The sequence below is a fragment of the Cynocephalus volans genome, chromosome 12 (genome assembly GCF_027409185.1).
Source record: "Cynocephalus volans isolate mCynVol1 chromosome 12, mCynVol1.pri, whole genome shotgun sequence".
NCBI classification, from domain to species: Eukaryota; Metazoa; Chordata; class Mammalia; order Dermoptera; family Cynocephalidae; genus Cynocephalus; species Cynocephalus volans.
Genome location: NC_084471.1, coordinates 10,579,602 through 10,606,328, shown reverse-complemented (window position 1 = coordinate 10,606,328; position 26,727 = coordinate 10,579,602). Strand labels below are relative to the sequence as shown.

The 26,727-nt window shown below is 46.4% G+C and overlaps 1 protein-coding gene across 1 annotated transcript; it reads left to right on the top strand.

The window, feature by feature from the left end:
- Positions 1-5,659: 5,659 nt before the first annotated feature.
- GRAP2 (GRB2 related adaptor protein 2) lies at positions 5,660-25,303 on the top strand. Its single transcript, XM_063076364.1, has 7 exons — positions 5,660-5,737; positions 11,979-12,070; positions 15,523-15,642; positions 21,030-21,198; positions 23,015-23,233; positions 24,403-24,525; positions 25,124-25,303. The coding sequence occupies exons 1-7, from the start codon at positions 5,660-5,662 to the stop codon at positions 25,301-25,303; spliced, it is 981 nt and encodes a 326-aa protein (XP_062932434.1).
- Positions 25,304-26,727: the final 1,424 nt, after the last annotated feature.

Below are 26,727 nucleotides of genomic sequence, written 5' to 3'. Positions count from 1 at the left end.
GTAGCTGCCATGATTCCAACTCCTCTTCCACCCTCTGCATCTGGCCATAGATCTGAGTCTCCAGAGAAACCAGAAGTAGGATCTTACTAGAAAGGAATTCGAGGGTCTCTACTTTAAAGGCTCCAGAGGATAAGTTAGAAATAATTCAAGAGCAGGCACAGTAAAGAAATATATAAGCCTTGTTCGACATTCAATAAGAAGGTTAACATTTCTAACATGGCCAGCTGATTAAGAGGTATTCTGTAAGCAGGGATTCTACTGGTTTAGAATAAAGCAAAAATGTTGTCATTTGAGAGCCCCAAATGGGGAGAGACCAGTCCTTGGTCACTTGGCCAGGCCTACCCTCCCTCCCCACCCCCCACCCTTTTTTTTTTTTCCAGAATAGACTAGTTTAGGCTTCTAGAAGAATATTTAAGCAGCAGCTGACAGGTGATTTGTAAGGTACTTGTCCATCCTATGCTTATGAATTTTCAAGAAGGGCCATCTGTAACCTTCCCCAGTTTCCTGTTCCTATATCTAATGCCCTATAAGAGGTGGTAAACTAAGGCAGAAAGGCCACAAACACAGCTGTAAAATTCAAATAGAAGAACAATGCTCATTAGGGGTTTCAGCATAGGATCATTAACCTAGAATCAAAAGCAGGAGTGAGGGACTCATCACCTTGAGATGAGTGGGGACCACCTTCTCAGGATAGGATGCTCAGAAAGAATTTAAGCATCAGAAAATGTGGAGGTGACTTCTAATTCTTTTCCATCTAAGCAGTTCTGTGTTTCAAAGGTTTTAGACTCTGAAATGTTAACATTTATGTGCCTTAAAACTCACAAAAGATAAAGAGGACAATCACCAAACCTGTCTAGGCAAAGTGCCTCTAGCGACTCAAGATGCAAAGAAAAGTTACAAGACAGAATCGACAGTTTGGGGTGCACCATTGCCCTCTATTGGATTAAATAAATCAGACCTGTCACAGCACAGGAGAGCTGGCTGGTTAGCTCAGTTGGTTAGAGCACCACCTTATAACACCAAGGGCAAGGGTTCAGATCCCTGTACCCCAGTTGCAAAAAAAAAAAAAAAAAAAAAAAAGGATATGTATGTGTGCTATCACACACAGCACAGGTAAGTAAAACGTACTGTCCACAAAGCCAAAAATCTTTACTCTCTTGCCTTTTACAGAAAAGGTTTGATGACCCCTAGTCTATACCCCAAGCTGGAATGTTCTATATCACTTGGAGAGGACTTTTTTAAGTGCTTTAGGAGCTGAGAAGAAGAAAAATGTATTTATTTGGCCCCCGGTGTGTAGAGCTGGAGGGGACATACAGGTGTGCCCTGTTTTAAGACTCAGTGCATGAAAACCCAGACTTCAAAATAGATAAATTAAAAGGTAGTGATTTGCATAACAAATTTTCCTTTTCATTTTATGAAGGGATTCACCACAGGGTTCCTTTACAGAGTGAGCCTCCATAATACATGCTAATATGATTTACAAATACTCTATTCATGTTAACTTTTCAAGAATATACCTATTGTGTACAGTAAGACTTAGCTATAATTTTGTTCTGGCAGTGGAAGGTTTCCTATTCCTGAGAAATGATTGAGCTGACCTTGTCAATTCGATGGGGCGAGGAAGTACACTCCTTATCGTCTCCAGGAGGGGCTTTACCTGACAAACAGAAAGGCTGGGATTCTGTCTCTGCATTATGTGACGTTAACCAGCTGGTATAATTTTACATTTTTTTCCCTGAGCTCTCCTCTTGGTGGCTGCAGCCAAAGTCCTAAAATGTAAACGCCTCACTGTTCTCTTACTTTATTGCATGTGCAAGATAGACGAATAAAAATCACGTTTGTTGCTTATGTCCTGATAAATATGCAACAAGCAATACTTACGAAAAGCAATGTTTCTCTTTTAAAAATTCCGAGACATTATTTTATCTGAATTACAACATAAACCGGGGCAAGTATTCAATTTAGTGTTCCCCTCAGCAAAATAGGAAGTGGTGTTGCTGATTTAGTTTAGGGCTCGGTTCCCTCTTTCTCTGGGTCCTGAGCCTGAATCTTCGCAGAGCTTTGTGGAGTTATGCAACTGCTTTTTAAGAGATACGTAAAATGGAAACTTTGGCTATTCATAGCCAACTGAGGAGGAGCTGAAATTGTTCAAGAAGTTTCTTGCCTGGTACCATTTTGATGGTAACTATGTGTTACTGAACAGATCCACTTAATCTGGCTTTCGCGTGGTGGTTATTTTAAAGAGCAGTCTCGTGGCTATTGTTTCCATCCTTGGTGGTGACTGTATTTTAGAAGTAGACAAGTATTCCTGGTATATAGCCTGAATATTTTTCAGGTTTTTGGGTGGTAAAAGAAGCTTACATAAACATTCAAGGGCAGAGAAAAATCATGCCCCGGGGAGTCCTGTGTTTACCCCACGGTGAAGCAGCTCTGTGTCACTGGGCTGCTAGTGGATATTACATGCAACCCTTAAAGAAGGGGAGTGAGAGAGCAGCAGAGGGCTGGTGAGGGGCAGAGGTGGCAGTAGGGCCAAGAGCATTGTCAACGGGGCTGGAGATGGGAGGGCGAGGCTGGAGGTAGCTTGGTTGCCCCTGGAGGCTGCAGCTTCTCACTGTGCAGCAGGTAGCACTTCAGCCACTTCTAACGCCCATCACTAGCAGGGAAACCACACGTAATAGATCTGTGAGGTTCTCTGAAGAGGAGTTTCTCTTCATCTCCCCCAGAGAAATTGCAAACAGCAGCAAGAAGCCTCCATTGCTTTCTTGAATTTAGGCTGTTGTATCCTCTCTCCCACCCGACCCACAACCCCCACAGAATTGTCACTACCCAGTTTTTATCTGCATCACATATATATATGTCTTGTTTGTTTATTGGTTTTTGTTTTTTCGATTTCCAGAAGCAGTACGTAATGGTGGCAGGCGCAGATTATAAAACAAATGGATACATACTGAATAAATGATATTAGTTCAGTTTTCTTTATTCCTGGCGGTCATTTTTAAACTTTTCAAAATTAACATGAGTGTTAATTTTGAGGAATGGGATATAAATTTCCATGCATTTTTATAATCCAACAGAAAATCGACCCCTGGCGGTGGTATATTTACCATTCTTCCTATCAGGGGAGCTTCAAGGGAAGAGTTTTTGAAGCCCTGTGATTTGAACGAAAGGAGAGACTACTCCACTCCCCTTGAACATCTCCCTCCTACCAAACAGCTGCCAAACAGATTTCATTTCACAAATGGAAATGGGAGCAAACAGATTTTTTCCGAAGTGATTTTGTGAACACGGGGCCTGTTTAATTGGGTTTCTTGAGCCAGGATTAATATCATGAGCCAGGGAGCTCTGTGACATGCCTGTGTTGTTGGCTTTGTCACACTGCCTGCCTCCTGGGGGAAGGCAGGGGAAAGTGCCACAATTCAGAAGCAATTTCGCTTCTGCCTCAGCCTCCTTACCGGGGTGATTTACAGCCAGCCGGGCCCAAGTGCCCAGGCCTGGCTGAGTTCCATGTAATGTCAGAAAGATTTTCCCAAGCTCAAGGTCATATCTAGAGCATGGCTTGGATATTTTTTCTATCTGTAATTTATGTGACTTTCTAATATGTTTAGCATTTGCCCTCCTCTTGTCTCCGTCCTGCTTATTAAGGTAAATTTGCACAGAAATGGGATCTTGCTTTGCAGGACCATTCACCTGACATTTGATCTCTTGAGGTGACTGGTGTCTACTGTTGATACCATGAGGATGACCCACAGAAGGCATGTCTTCCTGAAAACTTAGAGGCCAGGCCTTAATTCATTAGAAGAAGCCTTGCAGGTTAAAGTAATGGGGTGAATCAAATTAACAAAGGCATTTAGCATTAACTAAGGAGGGCAGAATACTCCTTCCTGTGGAGTGGGTCATCCTGGGTCACAAAAATTTTAATTTGCCTGAGACGGGAAGATCTTGAAGAAAGTACAGAAAAAGTATATTTGTTTTGTGTTTGGAAATAACTGTTGGCTGGTGATAAAACTCTGAGAGTTAACGACGACATTTTGCTTTGGCTCCCGAGCTATTTTTTTACTTAATATCTACCTTTGGATTGGTAATATTCATCTCTGCAAATTACCTTTGGAAGACCAGGCAAATGTGGAAAAGCAGAGAAACGAGCCCCTTGCTATCACCCTGTTGCAGTTGGCTTTAATCCTCCGCTGTCCGCCTGCTGCCCTCCCACCTGCAGCCACCTTCCTTATTTTCCCAAACCTTGTCTACTTAGGCAGAAATTCCCGCTGAGAAGACAATGGTAGTTCCGGTTTCCTGGTCACTGAAAGTCCATTAGGTCTGAGGGTTACTTATTAACTAACCTAAGGGATTTGAGACATAGGGAGATTTTTAAAAACATAAATGCCAAACAACAGCTCTCAAGACTGGGTCATGACAGTGAGCTGTCTTAGCAGAGAATCAAAGGATTTGATCATCATGGAGGCTAAACATCACATTTCAACAAGGAAAATTTACAGGAGATGGGAGAATCAGAAGAAAATTTGTGCTGCTTTTGGCCAAGCTACCTTTGCTGGGGAAAAATTCATTCCATAAACTTATATTAAAACATAATTAGTACTTGGTTTTATCATGTATAATATTTTGCATCTAGCAGGCTGGTGAGCTCACTTGGAGAGCGCAGTGCTGATAACACCAAGGTCAAGGGTTCAGATCCTTGTACTGGCCAGCCACACACACACAAAAAACCAAATTGCATCTATTATTTTAATTTAATCTCACAGCTTTATTAGTTGAATGTGATGATCTCCATTTAACAGATGAGGAAACTGAGACTCCAGGATCATACAGCTATTTTCCAACAAAACTAGGATTAGACCAGGCTCTGTTGCTATTACATCCCATCTCCTAAAAAACAACTAATACTATATTTTATACTCAATGTAGTATGTAGGATGACTCATTTATCTTTACACCAGTTTCATGCATTACGAGGAGGGGCCAGAGTTTTAACTCAATTTAGAAACATTAAAATCAAAATTTCCAATATGTACTTGGTTTATGCTATAATAATAAAATAAGTAATCTGACCAATCAACTCTGCCAAGTCTAAGACCAAAAAGCATTCTACTCTCAAAACATGCAGAAGGACGCTGAGTTCCCCACTGGCCAATGCTGTCTAATTCCCTTAAATGATTCAGATGTAAAAGAGAAAATGGCATCTGTCTAATTAACACTGCCTGGTTAAATATAGCTGCCAAGGGACAGCTTCGGGACAGTGTTTACAGAACAGTCTTTCCAACCCTTTGGGCCTCAAGTTACAAATGATAGCAAGCCTTATCAGCTGGAAACAGAGTTGCCCCTAGAAGTGGTGACTGGCCAGGACAGGAGAAGGGAGATGAAAGGAGAGGGGAAAGGCTGTCACCAGTCTTCATTTCCCTCTCCTGGCATCTGGGAATTCAGAGAATGATCCCCAGGAACAAGATCCTAAAGGCTCCAGCAGCTCTTCCTGCAAACAGAAGCCCTCAGTGGGCTCCTGGTTCTTGCCCTCCAGCCTGGAAACATTCATTCAACCACTGTCCTCTGAACTGTCGAGACTGCAAGGTGGCACATCTGCTCTGTGGCCCTCTTCCTGGCAGAAAGGCACAATGACCACATCCTTTCTCTTCCAGCTTCACCTTACAACATGGAAGCTGTCGCCAAGTTTGATTTCACTGCCTCAGGGGAGGACGAACTGAGCTTTCACACTGGAGATGTTTTGAAGGTAGGTGACATGGGGCCCCCAGGGAGTGATGGGGAGTTTAGGTTACTGCAGTCTGGCTGATGAGGTAATCTGACAATCCGTGCCTTTGCTTCTTAAGAACTGCATGCAATTCCTTTTAAAAAGAGAACTTCACCTCATTCCAGAGGGTTCCTTCTGTGCACTGTGTGCCAGACACCAGGCCGAGTGAGGGAAGTGCAGAGTTGGCATAAGCCACCACCCTTGTCCTGAGACGCTCATGGTCTGGAGGGGAAAACACGTCCCTCCAAAGGGCTGTTATAGAAGCTCTTCGCTAAGTGCTCAGGGAGCACTAGTGAGGGAACATGTGATTCCACCTGGAAAGATGGGGTGGTAGGAGTGTGTGGCAACATGAGTGCCAGGCATGCAACACAGGTGAGATGTGCTAGGCCATGCTGAATTAAGGGAGCACCACCAGGTTCACCATCACGGGTACTTAGAAGAGGGTGCAGGTGGAGGTGGCCTGGGAAGGCAACTGGAGGGGATGTGGCTCAACAAAGGCCATGCACACCCGGGCACTCAGGGGCTTCTTCAAACTTGTCCCCAGCCTGCACTTGAGTTGTAGTGGCCACTTGCTGAGCTGAAGTGGCCTTGGACTTCTCCCACATTGTATGCACCGCACTTAATAGACTCCACATTTTAGCCCTTGTTTTTTTGCAAACAAGCACTAGCCCTTCAAGAGGCCATTCAGGAGTATGTGATGCCAATGTCCCCCTGCCTGACCTCAGAGCACACTCAGATAACCTGGTCCCTGGTCCCCAGAAGCCCAGATGGGGCTTCTTAGATGCCCAGGAGACTGAGTTCATCACCACCAAGAATTAAACTTCCTATATAAAAAACCTTGCCAGCATGCAAGAGGGTGACTTGGAAAGTATCCATGGAGCACAAACCACATAGAATGGCTTCTTTTGGAATTTGGACACCCCCAGCGCGTAGCCTTCTAACTGCTCTCAACTTGCAAGACCTAGGAATGTGGTTGCAAAGAATATGCCTTCGAGGTTGAAGCCCGTAAGCTTAAAATATTGGTTGGGCTGCTGACCCGGGAAAAGGTGGCTTTCACTTTGGGGGGATCTTACTAAGGTCATAGAGGGGCTTGCTGTGTGGTGAGAAGTTCCTCCCTTCTCTATGGGCTCTCGTGACCATATGATTATCAACCACTCTAGCACATCCTTGGGCCAACTCTCACCCTCATCTTCCATTGCAAACAGAACCTACTCTCTCGCTGAAGTTTTCCTTATTCCCCAGAAGAGTAAAACAAACAAAAAAACTTTCTTCCACTCTGCTTCCCAATCCAGCTCCTAATTTTTTCTTCTCCTTTGCGGCCAACACTGAGAAGTCTCTACACTGGGCATTCTCCACTTCCTCATTTCCCATTCATTCTACAACCCTTTGGAATCTGCCTTTTACCCCCTAACACTCTCTTAAAGTTCACCAGGGATCTCCTTAATGTGAAACGTAACGACCCTACCAGAACACTTGTAGAATGTGATGCTGCTGAGTGCCCCTGTCCTGGAAGCTCTGGTCCCCCATGCTTTGGTGGGGCAACCCTGTCTCTGTTCCCCTCCTCCCTTCTGGAGCACTCCCATAGGTCTCGTTCCTGAGTGCTCCTTCCCCTCTCCCTATCCTGAAATAGAAATTTCCATGAAGGTTCTACCCTTGGTTTTCTGATTTTTTTGTCTCACTCCCAGCCATCTCATTCACTTCTCTGCCTTTGACTCTCAACCTTTGTGCCAAAGACCCTCAAGTCTATGGCTCTTCCTCCATAGAAGGACACACGCAGACCCCTTTGTTTACACAATGCTCCCAGGTCACACAGCAACACACACATCGTCCTTTCTCAGGATCTCTGCTCTACTCCAAGTGCCTTCTCCCGCACATATGAGGATACTTCAAAGAGTTCGTGGAAAAATGGACTTGAAAGATAATGTGAATCTTTCCGTGAACTTTTTGAAGACCCCTTGTAATTGACCGCCTCTGCCGTGAAGCCCTCACTGAACCTCCTCCCTGTGTACCGTCCCAGCAGAACCTGTTCGGTCCCTCCACAGCAGCTCAGACACACTCCAATTTCGAGGCACTTATGATCGTCATTTATGGCTAGGCTGAGCCTCCATGGTCTCATGCCCCCTAGACATGCATCTCCCATTGCTGCCCTTACCCCATGGGATCCAAATTGCCCATTTATGTGTTAGCTGCTTTACTCACCGAAGCTTTGTAAAGGCAGGAGCCACCATCTGCCTCAGTGTCTAGAAGAGCAGAAAGTTGACTCTCACTGGTATTTGATGAATGGATGATTGACTCCTCCACTGGGAGCTCCCCAAGGGCAGAACCAGGCCTGGTTCATCTTTGCATCTCACACAAGTCACGGCCCCAAATAGGTGCCCAGTACATATTTCATGAATTGCTAAATTGCATTTCTGCATGCTCATTTAGAATTCCACCAGAAAGCCACACCCCTCCCTCTTTTCACATGCTGTTCATTGCAGCTGTAGTGGAAAAGAGAAAAATGGAGCGGGCTTGTCGACTGAGCCTCCTGAATGTCTGTGTGATAGTGGTCAGCACCCACGCCTGCAGCTCCCCACTGCAACTACAGTGTCTGTCCCTCCCCTCCCCAAATGGTAACATACCCCGGGGTCTTCACAATGATTTCAAAGCCAGCTCTCGACTGCCCCAGCCATTCACTTTGGGGATGCTCTGTCTCTTGTTTGGCCTTTCTGCTAAGGACTAAAGAGATTTTCATTAGAAAGGAACAACAATAAAAAATCTGACTAGCTCACCCACCACCCACCCTCTCCAGGTGTGCTGACTGGGGAAAAGGCCCAAGCTTATTCACCTCTGTATTCCCAGCACCTAAGTGTAATCAGCAGGTGCTCACTAGATGCTGATCTGCACAAAATGGTAAACAAGATGGTGGACAGGGAACTCCTGCCACGTGACTTGGTCCCACTTCTCCTGTGAGAGAAGCATTTGAAGTCAGGAATCAGATCTTTCAAGTTCATGCCACAAACCTCCGTACCTGCAGCTGCACAGACTTACATTCAAATTTTCCATTTGAATTTGCTAGTAGCTCTGAAAAATGTCTCTCAGCCCATCCGTTTCTATCTACTTCTGAAATGCATCTAACTCGACCCCCTTTCTTCCTACTAAAACGGTGATCTAAAAGCATGAAGAGTTAATCCTACATAATTAACTTCAATACTTCTGATTTCTGGCTATGCCTCTAAGAGCTGTAATTCCATCCAATTTAAAAATTCTTCCAGCTGTACTTTTGGTCTTCCCATGTCTAGCTTATGCTCAGGCCATGTAACCCAGAAAATTATTCTCTTAGGGAACATTATAAGAATTAAGGGACAGTAAACGTTAAGTGTAAAACTTGGTGTGTTTAGGGTGTTCACGTGATGGATACAAGAGATGGGGGACGGAACAGATGGGGAGATGAGAGCAGGGAGTGGGGGGGCCCTGGGCCCGCAGTGGCAGGAGGAAGCCGCTCCCCCCAGCCCGCCCAATACTTTTCTTTGTAGAAAATGAGATTTTTTAAAAACCTTGCCTTCTACACACCATAAAAAGTAAAATTACCTCTCTAGAAACACAATCTCTGGCAGATCAAGCCCCAGGTGATGGAGAGAAATGGCTGGCCCTGTGGGATAAGCTTTCTGTTTCTAGAAGAGGTAGATGGCTATGAGCCGTGATGACTAAAATTACAGCTGGTTTCAGGTCAGGCATGAAGCACAAAGTGTGATTCTTACCGTGATAAGCCAATTTCCAAAGGGCCTCTTTCACCTCTGCTCACCTTTGTGTTTGACATTGGCTACCCTGTGATGGGAGAAAGGAATTCCAAAGCCATAAACTCGGGAGCAGTGGCACCGGGTGGAATGTTCTCGCGTTCTTTGTGTGGATACGAGGCACTGCTGCTGGGTTTCCTGGTTCTTCTTTGACCTAGATTTTTGGCTCCCCGCTCCACCCCGCTCGGCATCCACGTACCCACACGTCCTCAGTGGTACTCATAGTCACATTTGATGTTAGAAACTATAAAGTTTTCTGTTCTCAGCAATTCTCGAACTCAAATATGGGACACACTTTTATTTCTTCAGAACAAATGATGAAATTCAAAACATACACGTACAATGCTTTAAAGACCTTATAAACCCTTCCATGTCCTTCAGAGCTGGAGAGCTCCCTCATAAGAGTATCACAGTCGACAGAATTATATTTTTAAAAAGAGTACACGCCTTCGGAGTGACTTTTGGCTACTGGGGCTCATTTGATCCTCACATCAGCTCTGTGAGGTGCTAGCTGGTTATTATTATCCCCATTTTTCAGATGGCTAATTGACTTGACCAAGGTCACGCAGCTAGTGACAGAGCCAGGCTAGAAACCAGGTCTCCCCGTTCCAAACTCATAGCACCCTCCTGCTTCTTCCACCTTGGGAACGACACGAGAAATAGGTCGTCGTTGCTTCTCAAGGACTGAGCTCTCTCCAATTCTCTTCCCATCCTTTTCTCTGGGAAAGAAAAACCAAGGGAGCCATGACTTCAATTCCACCCACTTTCCGAGGACCCCGAAACCCCAGACTCCAGCCTCGACCTCTCTCCTGAGTCCAGACACACATGTCACCGAGCTTTTCTTCTTAGCTGAAGAATTTTGCGATCTGAGGTCCACGAGTGCCTCCTCAGCCCTCCTCCTCGCCCTGTATTTTCTATTTCAGTGCAGGCGGCGCCACCTACTCAGTCTCCTAAGCCAGAAATCCACAGTCATCCCAGAATACCCTTCTCCCTTAGCTCCTGGGAACAGTCACAAAATCCTGCCTGTTTGGCTTCTTGAATTCCTCTGAAGCATGTCTTCGCCTCTTCTTAACATGGGCCCCCACCGTCTCTTGCCCGGGAGACTACACTCAGCTTCCTGCAGTTTCTCCGCTGACTTGACCCATCCAATTCAGCTTCACGCTCTGATCCAGAGCTCTTTTTTCACTTCAACTCTTACTGCTTTTTTCCTGCTTAAAATCCTTTAGCAGCTCCGCATAAGTTTCAAGATAAACATCCAAACTCCTCAACGTGAGCCCCGAAGCCCTGTGCTTCTAGCTTCCCTGTCTCTGCTCCCGGATTCGTACATGCTGAGGTGCTCATCCTAGAACTGGGGTCCTTTTGCAGTCTGGCTCCGCCTGTGTGACTCTTCATTGCCTGGGCAGCTGGCCTCTCCACCAGGTGGTCCTTCCCAGCCATCTTCTGCTTTCCCCTTTGTCACAGTACTTCCATCAGTTAAGACATTTTCCGCTACAAGGAACAGAAACTAAAGTGGCTTAAACAATAACAAAGACATTATTTCTCCAAGTCCAAAAGTAGCAGAGCTCCTGGGTGGTTAATTCAGGGGCTCAGAGACATCATCAGGTTCTTTCTGTCTTTGACTCGGCCATCCTCATTTAGGACCATTGTTCAAGTCTATGTGACATTCTTGAGAAACGTTTTCAGTGGGGGTGGCAAATATTTGTCTTTTAATGGTGAATCTCATTTTCTGAAATAATCAGAAGCCACATAGAGCCAAGTCTGATGAGTAGTCTGAGTAATCAAGGTAGGTGATAACATTTGGGGTCACAGTCAAAGCAGGACCATAGAGTAACGACACAGAACTTTTGGTTTCATTTGTGATTTCGCTTTAAAAGCAAGCTGAGAAAAGGCATCCCAAGTCTCTTGAGTTCTGTCCAAAATATGTGTGAACCACATACTGTGAACACAAAAGTTATTGTTTTCAAAGCTGGCCCTACTTGGATGTTTAAGTTTTAAAACGCGTGTTTCAAAAATAAAAACAAATTAAATTTTAAAAGTTTCCTGGTTACCTGAAAAAGAAGGGGAAACTATGGACTCACCATTCTGGCTTCCCACCATCTGTCCAGATGAGGAACTTAAGGTGCTAAGATCTCAGACAAATTTCCAAAATAGGAGAAAGAGATTCAGGGAAGTCCCTGCGTGCTCAGTCTGGGAGACCGAGCCACAGTGGGGTGGCATGAGTGAGTGGCACAAGTGGACAGAAATAACCTGTGGTCAAGAGAGGCCAAACTCCAAAGATAGACCCACTGCCCCCCACCGGACCTGGGGCAAATCCTTGAGCAGCTGTTCAGTTCCTCCGGTTTATTTTCTTCAGAGTCCAAAAGGATGTTCTTTGCCCTGCAGCCCCTTTCTCCTGCTTTCTGGTGTCCTCCCTGCAGTGTCTTTGTCCTTCCTTCTCTTCCATGTAGATCTTAAGTAACCAAGAGGAGTGGTTCAAAGCAGAGCTGGGGAGCCAAGAAGGATATGTGCCCAAGAATTTCATAGACATCCAGTTTCCTGAGTAAGTATCTCCAGCCCGCTCACATACGCACCCCTTCCTTTTTCCATAGTTACTAAAATTATCCAGGCACGACCGAGATACTGTCAAAAATGGTTGCCTCTAGAGATCTCCCTCCAGAGCCTCCAGAACCACACAGTTGAAGGCCTTGGGCAGGAGGATTTGCCTTTCATTTCATTCCCTTCTGAATTTTACACCATGTGCATGTATTGCCTATTTTTAAGTTTTCATAAAATGAATTTGTAAACTAAAATCATCTAGAATGATTGCCATCACATGGTTTCCAAGAGTTCCAAATGGGGGCTGGCCGGTTGCTCAGTGGTTAGAGCATGGTGTTACAACACCAAAGTCAAGAGTTCTGATGCCCATACCGGCCGGCTGTCAAAACAAAACAGGGTACAAAATGTACTAACCCTTAAGGAAATAAATGCTAATATTACGAATAAGAGCTCCTGTTTATCAAAAAACACCATTAAAAAAAGTGAAAGTCAAGAGTTCCAAACGGGACACTGTGGGCCACCCCGCTTCAAGAGCTGCTGCTTCAGGCACTTCTGCATTACCTCCAGCCCTAACCTCCATCCCATGCAGGCACTTGGCCCTTAATAGGGTGGGGGTGCAGACGCCTCCTGCCTTCCTTAAAGCGGGCTCACCCAGCAAGAGAAGTCAGCGGAGGGAAAAGGGGAATTCCCTTCCCAAAGAGGAAATGAAAAATTAAGATTGGGTCCCTTTGTCTCAAGAGTTGACCACAAGGGTGAGATAGAAATCTCATCTTGTCTCAGAGCCAGGGTCTAGCCCAAAGAGCAAACGTTTGTTAGAAAACTAAAGTGGTACTGGCGACTCCAGTGAGATGCAGCAGTGGCACTCCTGGCAAACCAGTACTGACCACTGAACCACAGCTTGACCACTGACCTGGATCCAGCCCGTGATGCTGCCTGGTAACCTGCTAGGTGACTGCTTCACACCTGCCCTGCTCCTCACACCTCCAGCCCCTCCCCGCCTCACTCTCAGCCCATGGCCTTGCTTCCAAATTCCCTGGGACAGCTAAAGCCTCCAGAGGAGAAGCTCCCTGCCTCTCCCTCCCACCCCCCACCTCCACCCACCACCTTCTGCAGCTGGCTCAGACACTGCCTTTCCTGCAGCTGTTTGGAAGAAACTGTCAGGCTTCTAGCAGAAATTTTTCCCCTTCTCTCCTGCATCAACCTTTTCCTCTCTGCTGGATCATTCCCATCAGCAAACAAACATGCTGCAATTCCTCCTATCTTACAACAAAACAAACAACAAAACAAAGCAACTCTTGATCCCAAACCCCCTTCTAGCTGCCACTCCATTTCTTCTGAAGAATCGCTTGTCTTCGCTGTTTTCTGCTCCTCACCTCCTACTCTCTCTGGAGCCCCCAGGACTCCTTTGAAACCTTTCCCGTCAAGGTCACAGTGAACTTCAAGACCCAGCAGTGATTCCAGCCATCACCTTAGCATGACCTGGGGGATCTCTTCCTCCCTTGGAAACACTTTCTTCATTTGGCTTCTGGGACATCCTTCCTCCCGGGTGTCCTCCCACCTCTCTGGCTGCTCCTTCCTCATCTCCTCAATCTCCTTTAGCTTTAGAATATCCCCTTCTCAGTGAGTCTTTCTCATCGCCATATTTTAAATTCTTCTCCCACCCCCCACTCCCTGTCCCTTCTGTTTGTTTTCATTTTCTCCCCAGCACTTAGCATCACCTGGAATACTATATATTTTAGTTATTTTGTTGTTTATTGTGTGTGTGTCCCCCGGCCCCCAGCTAGAATGTAAGTTCCCTGAGGGCAGGGGTGCCCGTCTGTTCTGCTCACCGAAATATATCCCCAGTGCCCACAAGGGGGTCCAGCACAATAGTGGATGTTCAATAAATAAATTAATTGAACTTATTAATTATTAATGAATTAACCTAACAGGTCAATAAATGAAATGTTGAATGAATGAACTTTGGAATGATATGTAATACTGAAACCCTGGCCACTCGTGTGCAATATGCAGTGTGTGGAAATTTTTGCAAATCTTGAAAGAAGCCCCATATCACATTCCAGTTGAGGAAAAAACATGTGTTTTCAAAATCCCCAAAATGCCTGTTGCCTCTTCTGAAATATCTCCTTTGAGATGTGGCTGCAGTGGAACACACCCCATTCCTTTTCCCGTCCCCGTCACATTTCCCACATGTGGCAGTGATGTGGCGGTCACTTTTTCAGTCCTGCGGGGTTGTATGGCACATACTCTGGCAGGATCTCCAGACCGCCAGAAAGCCCGTTCCCAGCCCCTCAGAGCACAACCAACCTTCCCCGGCGGTCCCAGGTCTGCGAAAAAGTATACCCTACTGCTGCCCCCATCTCCAGTCCAGGTTCCCAATTTCTAGAAAGCACAGGGAATTTCTCACGAAGGAATTCAATGCCCCCAAGTCCTATTAGACATTTGTCTTAAAGGGACATGCATACTAGCCTTCTGGTGGCAGCAATTAGAGCAGCCACTTTAGAGCAATGTGACACTTTGGCCGCAGAGTGATTGCAAAGACTCATTTTGCTTTTCTGTGGTTGAGAGAGGTTTCTGGCCTCCTGCCCTGAGGCTGTAGCCACTATTCACCTTGCCCTGTGTAAGTGTTTGACTGTCTTCATACAGGCCATGCTGTGTGCACCAACACTTCCAGGGGCTGCCACCCTGATTGCTCTCCTGGAAGGGCAGTTTCTCCTCTGTTTCTTCTTTCCCACATTAAAGATTATCTTCCAGCTTGGATTTTGTGGGGAGGGCCCTGGAGCCAGCTGGGCAGACACTGCCCTCTGGTTGCTGCCAGCCTCATGCATTTCCGTGTGTGTGTGCAGGGCTCCCTGGAGGCCTTGCAGCCTCTGCCAGGCACACTGAGCAAAGCCCCCTCCTGCTCCATGCCTGCCCAGATAGCACAACTGCCTGGGCTGTAACTCTCCTTTAATGCCCCAAGGGGAGTCTCCAGGCCACTGAGGTCTCAGCCTGGGAATGAGCCCCCAAGGCCCTGCCCAGTGGGTTCTGGCCTGGTTGCTCCAGTGCCTGAAATGTCCCTTCCCTGTCCAGCGCATCCTCTGTCTCTGCAGTTCTTTTCTATCCCTCCCACAGGTGCTGAGGGTCGCTGCTCCCTGAGGTGCGTCACTCCCACATGGCCCCACTTTGGTGCAGTGGCACATTTCCATGATGCAAGTTTTCCAAGCTGGACAGAGACTTCTTCTGTGGGGAAGGAAGAAAGAGGGTGAATCAAGGGGAACAGCCACTTGCCTTCCCTGACAACCACCTAGCGCCTTTGTTGTGTTTTAAGCCACATCCGTCCCCTCTTTGGTCTCTCTTTTTTTCTCTACTGAACGGAGTCCCCAGCCTCTCCTCCTTTGGGCCACCTCTTCCCCACTCTCCCTCCTGTCACTTACGCATCTCACCAAGACCCTCTCGTTTTATCTTGCCTGATAGATGGTTTCATGAAGGCCTCTCGCGACACCAGGCAGAGAACTTACTCATGGGCAAGGAGGTCGGCTTCTTCATTATCCGGGCCAGCCAGAGCTCCCCAGGAGACTTCTCCATCTCCGTCAGGTACTGCTCATTCCTGACACCGCCCTGACCCTTCTCAGCCTCTAACTACTCAGATCGCTGAAGCCATCAGATGACCTCTCGAGCATGACCCAGTGATCAGAAGCATGGTGGCCAAGGGGACCAAATATGGTGGCATCTTATCAACTGTGTTGCTATCCATTTCCTTCCCTGAACATGCACACATAACTCTTTAGCACGTTGGTTTATGTTCAAAATCATGTGTTATGTTCATCTGCCACCCACTCTAACCCAGGTGCTTCCAGAGGGCAGGATTTTTATCAACTTCATCTTTGTGCCTTTAACAGTGCTTCACACATAGCAGACTCTCGATGAGTATTTGTGGAAGGAAGGAAGTGGGGGGGGAGGAAAGGAGAAATCCACTTGTCCACATCCCTGTGCAGGTTCAAATCTTAACCTTTTTGTTTCCTATTGATGCATGTCTGAAGAAGAGCCGGAGAAAAATAGAAATCCCAAGTCACTGCCTTAGGGTACACAGGGGCAGAAAAGGTGTCACCCCTTCTTCACCCATCATAAGGGTCACGGCTGACACTCCTACAACAAAAGACAGGCTAACAAGAGAAAAGCATAACACATTTATTTAATCAAAGCTTTACATGGAATGGAAGCCTTCAGAAATGAAGACCCAAAGATGCAGGAAAAACTGTCTATTTTTATGCTTAGCTTCTTCTAAGAACAGACTGTCTGTTCAAATTTTTCGTGGCCTCCCTGTATGGCATTTCTTCCTCTCAGGTATGTGTCGGGAGCATGGTCCCCCACTGAAATAAGGTTTGATCTCCCACTAGAATAAGATATGATCCCCCACTGGAATAAGGTATGGTCCCCCACTAGAATAAGATATGATCCCCCACTAGAATAAGGTATGGTCCCCCACTGGAATAAGGTATGGTCCCCCACTAGAATAAGATATGATCCCCCACTATAATAAGGTATGGTCCCCCACTGGAATAAGATATGGTCCCCCACTAGAATAAGATATGATCCCCCACTAGAATAAGGTATGGTCCCCCACTGGAATAAGGTATGGTCCCCCACTAGAATAAGATATGATCCCCCACTAGAATAAGGTATGGTCCCCCACTGGAATAAGGTATGGTCCCCCACTAGAATAAGATATGGTCCCCCACTAGAATAAGGTATGGTCCCCCACTAGAATAAGGTATGGTCCCCCACTAGAATAAGGTATGGTCCCCCACTGGAATAAGATATGGTCCCCCACTGGAATAAGATATGGTCCCCCACTAGAATAAGGTATGATCCCCCAGTGGAATAAGATATGGTCCCCCACTAGAATAAGATATGGTCCCCCACTAGAATAAGATATGGTCCCCCACTGGAATAAGGTATGGTCCCCCACTGGAATAAGGTATGGTCCCCCACTAGAATAAGATATGATCCCCCACTAGAATAAGGTATGGTCCCCCACTGGAATAAGATATGGTCCCCCACTAGAATAAGATATGGTCCCCCACTAGAATAAGGTATGGTCCCCCACTGGAATAAGGTATGGTCCCCCACTGGAATAAGATATGGTCCCCCACTAGAATAAGGTATGGTCCCCCACTGGAATAAGATATGGTCCCCCACTAGAATAAGATATGGTCCCCCACTAGAATAAGGTATGGTCCCCCACTAGAATAAGGTATGGTCCCCCACTGGAATAAGGTATGGTCCCCCACTGGAATAAGATATGATCCCCCACTAGAATAAGGTATGGTCCCCCACTGGAATAAGGTATGGTCCCGCACTAGAATAAGATATGATCCCCCACTAGAATAAGGTATGGTCCCCCACTGGAATAAGGTATGGTCCCCCACTGGAATAAGATATGGTCCCCCACTAGAATAAGGTATGGTCCCCCACTAGAATAAGATATGGTCCCCCACTGGAATAAGGTATGGTCCCCCACTGGAATAAGGTATGGTCCCCCACTGGAATAAGGTATGGTCCCGCACTAGAATAAGATATGATCCCCCACTAGAATAAGGTATGGTCCCCCACTAGAATAAGGTATGGTCCCCCACTAGAATAAGATATGGTCCCCCACTAGAATAAGGTATGGTCCCCCACTGGAATAAGGTATGGTCCCCCACTAGAATAAGATATGGTCCCCCACTAGAATAAGATATGGTCCCCCACTAGAATAAGGTATGGTCCCCCACTAGAATAAGGTATGGTCCCCCACTGGAATAAGGTATGGTCCCCCACTAGAATAAGGTATGGTCCCCCACTAGAATAAGGTATGGTCCCCCACTAGAATAAGGTATGGTCCCCCACTGGAATAAGGGTCTTATGACCCACTATCAGGCAATGTAGGTCAGAGAGTTTGGTTTTGGCCAGCTCCTACACAGAAAGGCGGGGAAAGGTTAGAGTCATATTTCTAGGTTTTGTGGCTTGCTTTGGGGGAAGAGCAGTTCTAGTTTCTATGACCTGTCTTGAGGAAGAGGAATTCCGGTTTCTATGACTTGCTTTGGGGGAGAAAGACGGGCAAGAGACAGCAGGGCAGGAGAAGGTCAGAGAGAGACTTTGCTTCTGAGGGGGCTTCGGAGGCTTCCAATCTCCTTTAGTTCAAAGTTCTCAGCATGCCAAAGCACCATACTTTGGGTTATCATTTTCCGAGCCCCAGCAGATACATATATTGTTGTAGGCGGATGAAAGGAAAGAAAGGCTACCTCAACACACTACAATGCAGAACAACAGAGCAGTGCCAAGTAGGGTCAAGCGTGGGGGGACGGTAACAGTGAAATCTTACTTATGCGCAGCACCCGGAAGGAAGTGACTCAGTCCAGGCATAGACATTACACAGCCCCAAGCTCCGAAGCCCCAAGTCTGAACACACTGTGTGTGGTCAACGTGTCGGGGATTGCAAGTCATGTATCAGACTTGGTGACCACATGTGAAAGTACAAGAAATAATGCTGATAAAAGATTAAGAGAAGCATGATAACCTGTACAGTAAACCCTGACTGTCAAGTTAATTCACAGAATATGCTGGTCTGGATTATTCAATATATTTTGAAAGGCACACAGCTTTATTTCTTTAAGTACAGAAAGAATGGATATTTTAAAGAGGAAGGACCTAAAATAATGGGTCAACAATTTTTATGCCTCTAGGGTGCTTGAAAATACCTTAATTAGTTCTGTAGCATTGCCCCTGCAATCTTGCTTAAACACTTAATTTTCCTTAACTAAAACTGTCTTTTTCACAGCTTGGGCAATGGTAAACTTTAGCTCAGGTTAATATTAGTGTTTCACAAATTCTAAACTTGTTAGGTCTTAATTAATGAAATTTTGCTTTATTAATATGTTTTGCAGGGGCTGGTTGGTTAGCTCAGTTGGTTAGAGCACAGCCTCGTAACACCAAGGTCAAGGATTTGGATCCCCATACCAGTCAGCTGCCAAAAATAAATGGTGGGGGGGCTCTATCAATATGTCTTACAAGTCAACCTGTTTCTTAAGGGCCTTAATCATAAACTAGACCAGTCTAGTTTATGCCCTTAGATTGAAGGGCATCTCTTGGTGCCTTTGGTTTGCTTAAAAATGACTCTGGCTTTTTCAGCTAGGAATTATGGTTTATATTTCCTTTATTAAAGTGAATTCTACAAAGTAGTCAACCTTGACTTCTGCCAAAGTCTTCCCCTGATATTGAGGCAATGTAGCTTATTGTTATGGTTAGTATTACCATAATCCCTATCATATCTTCTGCAGGAATTTAGTGTAATATATTCCAAAGCAATGCCATTTTTATTTAGTTTTACATCTGCTTTCTGTCAAAGGGACAGGTAAGTAAGAGTTAATTGTAGCTCTATCATTTAGCATTTGTTAAGAGTCTGAAACACTAGATTTGGGAGTCTGGAGCCCTTAGTTACATCTTTTTCACCGCCCCTGTCAGGACTTGAGAAATGACAGGCCATTCTTTCTCCATAGACCGAGGTGTTCAACTGCAACCCTGACAAACATCTTTGCAGCTTATGAGAGTATAAGGGTTAATGTTTCGCACTCTGAGTTCTTTGACTACAAGGTGGTGGATGAAAAATTATAATATCACAAGAATATTTCCTCTTCCTCACCCATATGTGAGGGGGAATGACTATGAGGGGAGCTGTATAGTCTTAAAGTGAAGAAAGCATTTGCTAGTGGCCAAAACCAAGGGGAAGACCATGTGATGATTGCCAGGTGTCAGTCACAACCCCACAGCAGCCAAGCAAGGGGTTATTGTACAGCCTTCACCTTCACCCCACTATGAACAGAGCCCAGCACATGAGATGAGATTGAGGGTCAGAATTTTTGTCCCCTTCTGAACGCAGACCCCTAAATCCATTCCTAAGATTCCTCCACTTACCTTCCCAGGTATCTTTACTCTCCAAGACCCTTTCTTCTTGAACTTTCTTCTGGATCAGGCAATTGGCATCATTAGTGCCAGTTTATTTTTAGATGTAAGTGTATGTCTGTTTGAAAAATAAACTTTACATCCAACAGAGAATGACCTGGCAGTGAAGGAAGAGTGTAGCTGATAGTAAAGGCCCGCCTACCCAGGTGGGTTAAATCCAGTTTCTCCAACCCTGATACAAATGTGCCTCATCACTTGTAAGTTCAGACTGATATTAAAAGGTGGTGATCTAAAAGACATTAGCATGTTTACGTGGTGTGACAGAGACCCAGTCGTAGTGCCACTCACTCCCAGTGACCTTGACTGAGGCCCTCAATTGTAAAATGGAGAAATAAGGCTGAACAGTGTCCTAGGTCCTGTCCAATTAAAACTCTTCAATTCCATATAACACCTTTTCCCCCTAAAAGATCAAAATACTTTGTGACCTTATTTATGCAAAACATAAACCAAGATCAAGAGATCCTCATTAGGTAGAGAATAAACGTGAGAAATTTCTCAGGGAAGAGAGTAGCTTCTCACCTGCCGGTGCTAGCTTATGGGTTTAAAGGAGATGGTTCAAAGTATATCTGATAACAGGTTGAAATACCTCTCCACCACAGAGACCTCAGCATAGTGCAAGACTAGGTGTTTGCATGTTTCAGATAAACATTGTGAAAGGTCCATGATCTCTTAGTCTTTAAGGCGCTTGGAACATTTTTTTCTTAAGAAACGTGGCTTCAGTGTCCTATACAGATTCCAGCTCATCTGATTACCTTCTGCTATTGTAAAAATCCCCTCTAGTGTAGCCTGTCTCCTAAGTGGTCCCATCCACAAACCTGCTAAATCTTGACTGGGCCAGCCCACCTGCCCAGTGATGGGAGAATCATCCATAACTACATTTCCTGCCCAAACAGAACTCTGCCATCCCTGGATGCAAGCAGCCTGGAGGCGGGCACATGGTCACCATGTAACTTGTAATTTGGGTTTGCCTTGATCTCCAGGCACGAGGATGACGTTCAGCACTTCAAGGTCATGCGAGACAACAAGGGTAATTACTTCCTGTGGACTGAGAAGTTTCCATCCCTGAATAAGCTGGTAGACTACTACAGGACAACTTCCATCTCCAAACAGAAGCAGATCTTCCTGAGAGATAGTACTCAAGAAGATCAGGTACACTCCAGATCCCAATCAACCCCAATCTAGAGATTTTAGGCAGACTGAAGTCCCGTGTGAGCCACCAAGAAAATACATTTGATGGACAGATCCTCTAAGGATTCTGAAAGGCAGAATAACTCCAAAGTCAGATTTCAGTTTAAACCCTAGCATAACAATTCCTAGCTATGTGACTTTGGAAAGTTCTCTGAGCCTCTGTTTCCTCATCTATCAAACGGAGATAATAGTGAGATCTACATCACAGGGTGGTTGTGAAGGTTAGAGAAGATAATGCGTCCCCATCCCTTACATCATTCCTAATCACACCACACTCAATAAGCATTAGCTTATTGTGGATGCTAGTATTTTGTTATTCATGAAACTTGCTACATCGCCATTTTCAGCCTACCTCAGGAACTGCCCAAGGATGAAGGAGTCGAGGGCTACAGACAGGGATGTTAGCAGCGTAGAGTCCAGGACTAAAGCACCAGGTGGAGGTTCGTGCTGAGACTGGGGTGGCGATAGGGCTGGGGGACGCTGGAGGAAAAAACTGGACCTGAAATTCTTGCTCTTGGAACTGCTTGGAATACAGAGTCTCATTTTAACAGAAAATGCATCAGACAGACCTGGCGTTGAATCCTGATTTAATCGCCAACTACCTGTGTTACCTACCTAGCCAAGAAACCTTTCCTAGTAAGTTTTTTCCTTTGTACAATGGAAAGAATAATAATACCTCCCTCACTGGGTCATTGTGAGGATTAAATTAGATAATATGATTATAGCACTGTCACAGTCTGGTCTATGGTAAGCACGAAAGAAATGTGAATTCACCACCCTTAAGTAAATACATGCACACACACACACACACACACACACACACACGTGCACAATTTATAAACTATTTTTCAAAGGAATAACATGTTCATTAAGAGACAGGTATTATAGAAAGAAACATTGACTAGAATAGTTGAAATCCTAGGGGAAGGTTATTAAATGGCACTGAGACTGTTAAAGCAACATGTGCTTTGGAGAAGTAAAGAAAACCCTCCCTTTCAAGTTGTGGGTTGTTTTTAAGCCTGAGAAGTTATTATGAAAGGAAAAAAGGGTGTTCCCACCAACTGCACACAGAAGTTCAGAAAGGAAAACAAAGGTTAACTAAGGCCTTGTGAAGCCTTATTTTAACCACGAAATGGACCTCACTAGGATGTGCATTCAGAAATGAGAGAGGTAAAATAAAATTGCATTAAACCGTATTATGAGTTGATATTTGTAAAGCGCCTATGTGATTGTTTGTTAAATAAAAACAACAGTAAAGTATTTCTGATTCACAAGGCTGTTACAGCACTAGGTAGAAAGGCTTTGCTCCTTCCTGACATGCCCAGCGGCAGGTTTCCATGGCACTGCAGGAACATTGCCTTTGAGTCTCTATCACCAGGCTATTAATGACAGTTCAAAATCATGCAAAGTCAATAGCAGAGCTTATCTGGAGGGCAAGATGTCCAGCAGCATGGCAACATGTGACAAGGAGGGGTAGCATTGTGTCAGTAAAATGGAATATTTAAGCTTGATTGCACAGAGGAAAACAAGCCCACTGAGAGTGGACTAAATGGGTACTGTGTAGAGAGTGTTCGTCTGTGAGCCAGAGACCTAAACTCCTAAAACTGGGAGAGTCTGAGAATGCAGAGGCCACTTTTGAAAATGGAAGTTCTGAACCATCGATTCTCCCAGCTATTTCTCGAAGCTGTGGGGAGCAAAGTCTAGGAACAGCTTCCAGAGGGGGGGTAGGGCCAGAGATCTGGGAGGCTGGGTCTGCATTGTCTGTCCTCTCTCCTAGGGTCACCAGGGCAACAGCCTGGACCGCAGGTCCCAGGGAGGCCCACACCTCAGTACTGCTGTGGCCGAAGAACTCCGGCCTTCAATGAACCGCAAGCTGTCGGACCAGCCAGCACCCCTCCCCTCGCAGTACCATCAGCACCAGCAGCCACCGCCGCAGTATCCCCCAGTACAGCAGCCGCCACAGCAGCGGTACCTGCAGCATCACCATTTCCACCAGGTAGCTCAAAAGAGTGACATGGGGCACAGTGAGGTGGGAAGAAGGACCTGCTGGCCTCCCAGGCCTGGCCTAGCTTCATCAGGTCTCACTGAGCTCATGAAGAAGATTCTGGGCCCCCCAAATGGCAGAAATATGGAAACTGCTATTGGCAAAGTCTCTGTGAATTAAATGCCTCCCTGCCTGAATACACACACGCGCACACACACACACACACACACACACACACACACACACACACACACACACACACACACACACACACACACCCCTTACCCTGAGGACTCAGTGAACAACTGCTTCACTTTCCTATCAGCACAATTCCAAATCTATTCGTGCCCCTTAACCCATCTGGCTGTAGAGATCCAGTAGAAGAAAGGATTAACACCGCAATGGAGCCTCGCTTATTTATTTATATAACCCCTGCCTGTTCCAGACGGGATTTCAGGCGGCTTACTGAGATGGACAATACAGCCAGATAACATCGTTCCTAAATTCCTTAGCAGGGCACACAAAATCCTTTGTGAGCTGCCCGTATCTATGTCCCCAGCCTCATCTCCTGCCACCTGCCCCAACTCGCCATGCAAACACACATCCCAGCAAAGCTGTACGACCTTTAGTCACCTGAATGGTGGTCCATTGTATTTTCTCTCACTCCTTTGTGGCTTTTTATATGCCTTTCCCTTTGCCTGAAGTGCCCTTCCCTGGCCAGTCCTACTCTTCTCTCAAGGAGGAGTTCAAGCATCACCTCCTCTATGAAGCCTTCCCTGATTTACCCAGGCAGACCTGGACATTCTTCAGTCTGCTCACTTATCTCTTAAATGTTAATGGTTCTCCCTTTAAGTGGTAGCTCCAGGAAGTGAGGGACCTTCTCTTTCCAGCTGTATATCCCTAGTGTCTGGCATAGTACTAGAGACATGGTCAGTGCCTGATAAATATTTGTTGATCAAATAAGTGAAACCCACCATCATCTTTGCCTTCAGAATTTAAGGTCCCTTCGTCCTCCTTCGTCCTCCTTCTCTTTCTCTCCATCATCCAGGGTTTATTGTCATCAGCAGCAGGTACTCCTAGAATGCTGGCTGTGTCAATGGCACCTATACAAGGCACTGGGGGAGCCTGTGACAGATGCTCCTGGCAGTGAGTAACAGGTCCTCTGCTGTATCTATTTCTAGGAACGCCGCGGAGGCAGCCTTGATATAAATGACGGACACTGTGGCAGGGGCATAGGCAGTGAGATGAATGCCACCCTCATGCATCGGAGACACACAGACCCAGTGCAGCTCCAAGTGGCGGGGGTATGTGGTGTGTGCTTTCCCTCTCTGGGTTCCCTGGGAAAAGGCTGCAGGGACAGAGCTCAAGGGAGGAGTCAAAAGAGGCACAGAGCTCAAACTCGAGAGGCTGGGAACCCATGAGTGACATATGGGGGGAGGCCTGGGGCCCACTGACCCAGCTCAGCACCACCCAGCCTGCTGCTGTCAGGTGGGCTATCAGCCTTACCCATTCGCCTAGTACCTGGCTCTAGTTCTAGGGGTAAGAATTGCGCTGCCATCAGCATTGCAATCCATCTCCACTCGGGACTTGATTGCACTGCCACCGAGGGCTGTTATTTGGGCATGTTGCCATTCTGTTGGTCACTTGAAGAAAATACAAATACCACCTAGAGATGTGGAGAAAGTAGTTCTCAAGGATTATCACGGGGACTTGGAGAATAACATCTCTTTTGGTAAAAGTCCTGAGTCTCAAGAATGACGCTGGTGAGTTCTGGGGGCTTTGTGCTCAGGGCTGTGCATCCAGGTCTGCTTTAAGCAGGGTCAGCCCTCGGCATGGGCTGCCCTCGGAGGACTTGGACGTGGTATGAGGAGCCAGCAGAGCCTCTCTGTGCTTCCCCCACAGCGAGTGCGGTGGGCCCGGGCACTGTACGACTTCGAGGCGGTCGAGGAAGATGAGCTGGGGTTCCGCAGCGGAGAGGTAGTCGAGGTCTTGGATAGCTCCAACCCATCCTGGTGGACCGGCCGCCTGCACAACAAACTGGGCCTCTTCCCTGCCAACTACGTGGCACCCATGATCCGATGAACCCTTCTTGGGGGACCAACGGCTTTTTGTCTGAAGCTGCCTGCAAGAGAGGGGCAAGGAAAAAAGCTGGGCTGCATGACTACAGATACATGCCTATGTATACACACAACATTTTATAATGGTAATTTATTGGCAATTGGGTTGGTTAATTAGTTGACATGAAAAGGAACTCAGGTGGAGAATGATATTCAGATTCATTTTTCTACTCTCCTCAGGGGTGTGTGGAAGGCATTGTGGGCGTTGGAAAGGGGGGCTGGGAAATGAAACAGAGCTTCTTCCTGTCCTTGGGTTCTCACCGCTTGCTCCTTGTCTTGGGAATTTTCATGGAGAGTAGCCAAGCAGAGACCACACCCGGCGTTGGACGCAGAACAACAGGGTGGAGTTGAACTTGGTTGGGCAGGTTCTGGCTCATCTGCAAGCCCCACTCTCCTGCAGGGCTTGCAGAGCAGCTTGCCTCTGCTTCTCCAAGGGGTGGGCACTGCTTTGATAGTTAAGGTGCAGCCAAGCCAGTGTGAGCTGGGAGCGGCAGGGGTGTGGACACAGGACAGGAGCAGGCGGGCTGGAGAGACCCTGCCTGTGCAAGGCTGGCCTCCTACTCCCTGCCCAGCCGAGACTTTGCATGTCCCTCAAATGAATATTCCTTGCATAATCCTCTTCCCTGTGGCTGACAGGAGGGAGTGTTTCTCCAACATGGAGAAACAGAGACACTGTGAGGAGCCAGGCGCTGGGAAAGAGAGGGATTTTACATAGATCCCCTAGAAGCTTACTTGGATGTAACCTCCAATTCCCCAGCTATGAAGAAACCAGTATCCTAGATTCTGTAAAGTGCTTGGAGAACCCCTGGCTTAGAACGCTGAAATTTAGAGTCATTGTTTTATGCTTACAAAGGTAGCTCTTCAGGGCTCTGTTTGTTTTCCCTCTTGATTTTCTGTTTTGGAGATGCCTTGCCCAGTGGAACAGAAAGAAGCCCCCTTTACAGGAACATTGACTATTGACTAATCGATTGAACATGACTAGTCAGAGCTGGCTCTGAAATAAACTTCCTGTTCCATCTGACTGTTGGATCACTGTTACTTACCCCCAAGAGTTGCACCTGGGAAGAGGAACCCCACTGCCACTGTCCCTCCCCATCATCTCAAACTAGATTTGTGTGTCCTTGTGGTCAACCTGGGGGTGTGGAGCACAGATCAGTCTACCTGGGGGTGTGAAGCACAGAAAGGACAATGGAGCGGTGCCTTAGTGGAGCCTGTGAGCAAACATGTCTGCACAGAGGGCACTTATAGGGGTGTGTGTGCACCTGTGCATATGTGTGCATGCGTGTGTTACCAGGGCATGTGTGCACCTGTGTGCAGATGTGTGTGGGTGTGTGTGCATCCGTGCATATGCAGATGTGTGTGATTGTGTGTATGCATGTGTGTACACTG